This window comes from Cebus imitator, unplaced genomic scaffold, assembly GCF_001604975.1.
Source record: "Cebus imitator isolate Cc_AM_T3 unplaced genomic scaffold, Cebus_imitator-1.0 Scaffold365, whole genome shotgun sequence".
NCBI classification, from domain to species: domain Eukaryota; kingdom Metazoa; phylum Chordata; class Mammalia; order Primates; family Cebidae; genus Cebus; species Cebus imitator.
This window is the reverse complement of record NW_016107680.1, coordinates 739,650-747,706: the sequence shown is the minus strand read 5'-3', so window position 1 is coordinate 747,706 and position 8,057 is coordinate 739,650. Positions and strand designations below refer to the sequence as shown.

At 40.3% G+C, this 8,057-nt stretch overlaps 1 protein-coding gene across 1 annotated transcript in view; it reads right to left on the bottom strand.

Moving 5' to 3' along the window:
- PRIMPOL (primase and DNA directed polymerase) overlaps positions 1-8,057 on the bottom strand; it is a 37,325-nt gene that overhangs the window by 9,756 nt on the left and 19,512 nt on the right. The window contains exons 7-8 of the mRNA XM_037730839.1: positions 6,586-6,747; positions 2,662-2,792 (exon numbers count right to left, since the gene is read on the bottom strand). Coding sequence (XP_037586767.1) covers positions 2,662-2,792; positions 6,586-6,747 — 293 coding nt within the window. The remainder of the gene's footprint in view (positions 1-2,661; positions 2,793-6,585; positions 6,748-8,057) is intronic.

Here is an 8,057-nt window from a genome sequence, read left to right as displayed (position 1 = left end):
GTGTGTGCCACCACACCCAGCTAATTTTTGCATTTTTAGTAGAGACGGGGTTTCTCCATGTTGGCCAAGATGGCCTCGATCTCTTGACCTCATGATCCGCCTGCCTTGGCCTCCCAAAGTCCTGGGATTACAGGCGTGAGGCACCTTGCCCAGCCAATGTTAACTAATTTCATAAAAAGCATTTGAAATAATTTCAACTGCTGTCTTCACTCTGGAAAAGAGAACGACAGCCCCTCACGTCCACAGCAGGCCTAGCTCCATCAGCCAGGCCTTGGTGCGCCCTGCGCTAGCCCGCACACCTCCCTCGGCCTGGGCCTTCTCCTGTGAACAAAGGCAATCTCCTAGAACTTCAACAACAGATACGACCCTGTGGTCATGAGGACTCAGGCAAAAGATGACTGCTGTGTAATCATGTCCAAACACAGACAAAACAGGAACATCTTCCAAACCACAAAAATGACCAAACACCCACAATACCTGATAATATGAGTGACTGCTGCTTTTTTTTTCTTTTTAAACTGATTACAGTGTTAATTTCTAGTCTGATTTCCTTTTAGTTAAGCTTTACTAAGAAAACCAATCCTAGAATTGTCCCTGACAACACCCAACTCAGAACAAACCCCAGGCTTCCTGGTATACTCCCCCAAAGCACCCATGCCAAGCCCAAATCCAACCCTACCAGTCATTTCCACCCTCCTCTTCCCGAGATGCCCCACTGTACCGAGGCTCCCGTGGTGTGTGTTTGCCGTCAGCTGACTGGCTACAGGTGTGTGCCCTGGGGTCTTTAGCTGGAAAATACTAACAATCCAATTATATTTTCTACCTAAAAACCTACTGTAATAATTTAGAATAACCTATTTTAAGTATCATTTAACTTTTAAGGACAAAAATCTAGTTTGCTTTAAATGAAGTCTATGTTTCACTTACTAAAATAATATATATAATTGGAGAAATATTGGAAAATAATGTGGAAATGTGAGAAACAGACTCTAAATCAATGTCTATAAAGATAAAAAACAGAAGAAAATAAACATAAGAAAATGTTGGCCGGACGCGGTGGCTCACGCCTGTAATCCCAGCACTTTGGGAGGCCGAGGCGGGTGGATCACGAGGTCAAGAGATCGAGACCATCCTGGTCAACATGGTGAAACCTTGTCTCTACTAAAAATACAAAAAATAAGCTGGGCATGGTGGCGTGTGCCTGTAGTCCCAGCTACTCAGGAGGCTGAGGCAGGAGAATTGCCTGAACCCAGGAGGCGGAGGTTGCGGTGAGCTGAGATCGCGCCATTGCACTCCAGCCCGGGTAACGAGCGAAACTCTGTCCCAAAAAAAAAAAAAATGTTATCCATATTTTAAAGTTAGCTTTTAATCATACCATACACATAATTTTTGAGACTGTTTTTTCTTTTAACATTACAAATGGGTGTTTTCCACATTAAGAAGACTTTATCAATTTAAATTTAACAGCTAGAGGATTTCATAGTATACAACCTATCCAATTTTGTGGTACATTTAGATTGCTTCAGTTTTTCACTATTTTAAATAGCAATATACTAAAATATGTGTATAAAAATGTTTACTGGAGGGTTTATGTAAGAAATCTTAGGAAAAAAACACTACACGTTCTTCAGTAGAGAAACGGGTACGTTATGACAGAGCTGTACCGTGAAAAACCATGCAACCATTAAAAGACTGAGGAAGATCTCTCTACATTGGAAATATAGGAAACGCTCTTCTCAGTTAAACAGAAAATGACTGCAGTGGTTATCTGCCTTTGATTGTGGACAGAAGGGCGTAAAAATACTTTTAGTTTTCACTGTCTTATATGTTTATTTTACACATATAACCTACATTATTTTTGTATTTTTTTGAAAAACACCATAAAATTAAAATTAGTGAATAATACTTTAATAAACATCTCTTTCATACTCTTCTCATTTGAGATACAAAGCTAGAAGTAGATTGATTGATTACTGATGACTGATTGGTTGAGACAGGGTCTGATTCTGCCGCCCAGGCTGGAGTGCAATGGTACCATCGAGACTCGCTGTAGCTTCGACCTCCCGGGCTCAAGAGATCCTCCTGCCTCAGCCTCCTAAGTGGTTGGGACTACAGGCGTCCACCACAACTGCTGGCTAATTTTTGTATTTTTTGTAGAGATATGGTCTTCCTAATTTGATCAGGATTGTCTCTAACTCTTAGGGTCAAGCGATCCTCCCGCCTCAGCCTCCCAAAGTGCTGGAATTACAGGTGTGAGCCAATGTGCCTGGTTAGCCATAGTTTTTGAAAGATCAGTGGTTATGAATACTTAAGATTTAAAATGTTAAAGGCAAAACAGATTCTGTATCTTACATTTTGATAGGAAATTACTTTTTTAAAATTACCTTAAGTAGGTGCCAGGGGCTTGCGCCTATAATTCCAGCATTCTGGGAGGCTGAGGCAGACAGAGCACCTGAGCCCAGGAGCTGGAGACCAGTCTGGGCAACATGTTGAAATCTCACCTCAACTAAAAATACAAAAATTAGCTGGGCGTGGTGGTGCGTGCCTGTAGTCCCAGCTACTCTGGAGGCTGTGGCAGGAGGATGGCTTGAGTCTGGGAGGAGGAGGCTGCAGTAAGCAAGATTGCACCACTGTACTCCAGCCTGGGTGACAAAGAGAGACCCTGTCTCAAAAAATAAAAAAACCAAACATCAAAAAATTTACCTGAAGTGCTGATACTGTTAAAATATCCAACTCCTTTTTGTTTATTCTGAGATGGGTCGCATGTAAGAATTCTTAAAGTATCTGAGAACCTGAAGAAGAAACAGGTAAAAGAAACAAAGTACCATTACACTAGAACTAAGGAGGCCTGGCTACAGAAAGAACACCAAATTCCAAATAGTTCACACTGAAATACTTTGTTCAGCAGATAATTGTTCTAGGACATTTATGTCACATTTGCCCACAAAACCACGAACCCTACACATATAAAAACAATATGATTTGTCAATTAAAGAAAGTATTTTTTTTTAAAGAGTAGGTTGGTGATTATTTACATTAACCTTAATTACAGAATGGATCAGCAGACTCTGGGATTGCTGAAGCCATGGGTCCACAGTTTCACATCTGCGGATTCAACCAACCACAGATCAAAAGCATGGTTTTTTGAGACAGAGTTTCGCTCTTGTTGCCCAGGCTGGAATGCGATGGCGCATTCTTGGGTCACTGCAACCTCCGCCTCCCGGGTTCAAGTGATTCTCCTGCCTCAGCTTCCCGAGTAGCTGGAATTGCACTCACCTACCACCATGCCTGGCTAATTTTGTGTTTTTAGTAGAGATGGGGTTTCTCCATGTTGGTCAGGCTGGTCTCAAACTCCCAACCACAGGTGATCCGCCTGCCTCAGCCTCCCAAATTGCTGGGATTACAGGCATGAGCCCCTGCGCCCGTCCAAAAGCATATTTTTTAAAAAACAATATAAATAGGCCAGGCACATTGGCTCACGCCTATAATCCCAGCACTTTAGGAGGCTGAGACGGGCAGATCACTTGAAGTCAGGAGTTTGAGACCAGCCTGGCCAACATGGTGAAACCCTATCTCTACTAAAAATATAAAAATTAGCCAGGTGTGGTGGTGGGCACCTATGATCCCAGCTACACAGGAAGCTAGGGTCGGAGAACTGCTTGAACCCGGGAGGTGGAGGTTGGAGTGAGCTGAGGTCGCACCACTGCGCTCTAGACTGGGTGGACACAGTGAGACTCCATCTCAAAAAAATAAGTAATTAAATAAAAATAAACAATACAACAATGAAAATAATACAAATTCAAAACAATATGGTATAAGAACTATATAGCATGTGAACTGTTTTAGGTATAGGTAACATGGAAGGATTTGAAGTATTGTATATGGAGGATATATATGTATGGGTTATGTGAAAATAGTACACCCCTTTATATCTATGGATTTTTGTATCCACAGGGGTCTTGGAATAAAACACCCACAGACACCAGGGGATGACTACATAACTATTCACCAAACATAAAGAGCCTTTGAAATTTCTGTTACAATTTTAGAGGTGTGACTTACAGGAAGAAATGAAGAGGAGGGGTGAGGGCAAAGGAAAAAACAGATTAAAATTAGTGGAAAGAAAAGGTACATTCATAACCATGAAGGATTTAGCTTTTATTTCAGGAAGTAAGAACCTGGCATTTACTTGGAATACACAAAAGACAAGATAACTGTATTCAGCAGAGAACCCTCCACCTCTGTAAGAGTACTATTTAAACTGCTAAAGAAACAGGATTGGGTAATTGGGAGATTACCGGCACTTCAGGCTGTAGTTGCTTTTCCCATATGAGCTAGAACTAACAGTGTTGCTTTCTGCACTTTTCCATACGTGCTAGAGACTGACCTTATTCTGGTGCCGACAGACGGTGGCAGGAATTATACAGTTTTCACACTCCTACTATGGCACTTCCAGAATCTCAGATATTACTGCTGTTACCAACATTTACTGAGCAGATGCCACGCGCTGAGCACAGCTGTAAATGTTTTCTGTGCACAGTTTTAACTTTTCAAATCCTCTGGACAACTCCATAAGATAGGTGTATCAATTCCATTTAAAAGTAGGAAACTCAGACCTTACTTCTAAGACATGTTATCAAAAGAACTCAAAGAGTACAAATATATATATATATTATATATGAGGAGAAACAATCCCTCTTCTACCCTCCTGGGTAATGGCTGTTAACTGTATAACCTGATACAACTGCCCCTATAGCAACGTATATTAAACAATTATTAAAATTAATTTCTAGAGAATTTTTCCTTAAAATTATATTTAGGTGGCCAGGCATGGTGGCTCACACCTGTAATCCCAGCACTTTGGAGGCCAAGGCAGGCAGATCATTTGAGGTCAGGAGTTTAAGACCAGCCTGGCCAACATGGTGAAACCCCATCTCTACTAAAAATATAAAAATTATCTGGGTGTGGGGACATGCACCTGCAGTCCCAGCTACTCGGGAGGCTGAGGCAGGAGAACTGCTTGAACCTGGGAGGCGGAGGCTGCAGTGAGCCGAGTTCGTGCCATGTCACTGGGCAGCAGAGCAAGACTGTCTCAAAAAAAAAAATTATATTTAAGAAACGCAAAAGGAAAAGATCCATGGCAAGTTGATGGTAATTTAGTCTGAACCTTAACCACATTTTGGGCTGAAAAATTGCCAGCCTAGAAAAACAGGGAATGAAGGCAAATACAGTAAGTCCTCACTTAATGCCATGGACAGATTCTTGGAAACTGCGACTTTAAGAGAAATGACACATAGCACGTCTCTGAATAACGTTTTCTGTTATAATGGCAGTCCCCAACCTTTCTGGCACCAGGGAACGGTTTCCTGGAAGGCAATTTTTCCATGGTGTGCGGAGGCAGGCGGGACGGTTTCAGGATGAATGCGTTCCACCTCAGATGATCAGGCACTGGATTCTCATAAGGAGTGTGCAACCTACCTCCCACGAGCAGCTCACAGCAGGATTTGCACTCCGGAAAGAACCTAATGCCACTGTGGCTCTGACGGGGCGGAGCTCAGGTGGGAAGCTGGTCGTCTCACTCGCCTCCTGCTCACCTCCTGCTGTGGGGTCTGGGTCCTAACCACAGACCCCTGGTCCGTGGCCCAGGGACCACTGCCTTACAACAGTGATGAGAAAAAATAACAGGGTTTGTTATACATCACTTCCTTTAAAGTTCAGTTTCCAATAACTTTTCAACATCAAATGAGGATTTACTGTATTTCTGCTGAAAGGTGACTTTCACAGATTTTATTTCTATTTATTTATTTATATCTTAGTTTTTAGCAATGGGGTCTCACCCTGTCACCCAGGCTGGAGTGCAGTGGTGCAATCATAGCTCACTGCAGCCTTGAACTCCTGGGCTCAAGTGATCCTCCTACCTCAGCCTCCTGAGTAGCTGGGACTAAAGGCACATGCCACTGTGCCCAGCCAATTTCGATGCTTTTAGAAAATGATCAAAACATGGGAACCTAAAGCTTCAATAGTAGAACTCACAATAAATTCCAGAGTGTCAATATAATGATAATTTATATAGGCATTAGAAGATTTATAATTGTTGGCAAATTCTTAACAAATATTCATAACACCAAGCTGAAAAAATAAGTGACAATCATCTAAATAATAATCTCGAGAATATTTTTTGAATAAAGGAGCTATGCAAATTATATATATGTACATAAAATTTGCACATAATTTCATGGATACATGAAAAGAAAATAAGACATTTTAATAGTCATTATATTTCCAAATGCAGTACCAGTCATATTGTTTTCTTCTTTATAGGAGTGATAATCATTTTAGAAAAATTGGAAAACATACTAAATATAATCCTGAAAAGACATAAAGGGAAAATTAAGTGGTTCGAAAATATGTTTTACTATTATCTTTTAGTTAATGGAGAAAAGAGAAGTGTTAACTTAGAACTGTAAGAACTGACTTTTTCTTATGGTAGAATGAATTTAGATGACTGACATTTTGGTAATATACAATGCGATTCACTGTTTAATATTCATGAATACAAAATGGTTTGATGCCACAACTACATACCTGACATTGCTGACCAAAGAAGAAAGAAAATACTGATATTCTTCTGAAACGTTTTCCGACTGTATGGGAAAAAATCTGTTTTCCTCAGCAACCTCCAAAGCCACACACTTTCCTATTTTTGATGATTTATACAGCCGAAAGTTTCTATTTCTTGTATAAACTCCTACATCAAAATAATATGAAAGTATGATTTCTGTGATTAGTTTTATAGTCAGCAAGTATTAAAATTTTATATAGCAGTAATAAAATAAATAATTATTTTCTATAGATAGCTATAAACAAAACAAAATGAAACCACAATATAAATTAACTTGCAGTCAGCATGGAAGAATGCCACATCCTCAAATAACAAATTAGATTATTTTGCAGTAATTCTGCAATTGAAGACAAATAGAAAAGATGGACAGAGGTATTACAAACAAATAGAAAGGCTGAGACTACCAGAAAGCTTCCAAGACAGTGAGTGCAAAATTCCGGAGAAAAAGGATCAAAAACAAACAAGTCTTTTTGTTTTGTATTCTACAAAAACAAATTTATTTGTAGAATAAATCTAACAAAATATGAGTAAGATTTCTATTCAGTAAATTGTAAATCATTACTGACAGAAATTACAGAATACCTAAGTAAATAGACAGGTTTACCATGTGCATACATTGGAAGACTCAATATTATAAAAAATGTCAATTCTCCCCAAGTTGATCTATAGATTCAAGGTAATCCAAATAAAAAGTGTAGCCAGGCATGCTGGCTCATGCCTGTAATCCCAGCACTTGGGGAGGCCGAGGCAGGCAGGTGACCTGAGGTCGGGATTCAAGAGCAGCCTGACAAACATGGAGAAACCTCCTCTCTACTAAAAATCCAAAATTGGCCAGGTGTGGTGGCGCATGACTGTAATTCAAGCTCCTCAGGAGACTGAGGCAGGAAGACCACCTGAGGTCGGGAGTTTGAGACCAGCCTGACCAACATGGATAAACATCGTCCCTACTAAAAGGACAAAAGTAGCCGGGTGTGGTGGCACATGCCTGTAATCCCAGCTACTCGGGAGACTGATGAAGGAGAATCACTTGAACCCAGAAGGCAGAGGTTGTGGTGAGCCGAGATCACGCCACTGCATCCAGCCTGGGCAATAACAGCAAAACTCTGTCTCAAAAAAAAAGAAAAAAAATTCTAGCAGGATTTGTTTATATAAACTGGTGAGCTGATTCTAAAATTTAAATGCAAGTGAAAAAGGTCAAGAAAAAACAAGAAATTTCAAAGAACAAACTTGGAGGAACTATTTTTCCCAGATGTGAAGACTGAAGATTACAACAAAACTCTCTGAGACAGTGTGATGCCTATCTAATATATAAAACTCTCTGAGACAGTGTGGGACCTGTCTAATGTATAAAACTCTATGAGACAGTGTGGGGTCTATCTAATATATAAAACTCTATGAGACAGTGTGGGGTCTATCTAATATATAAAACTCTATG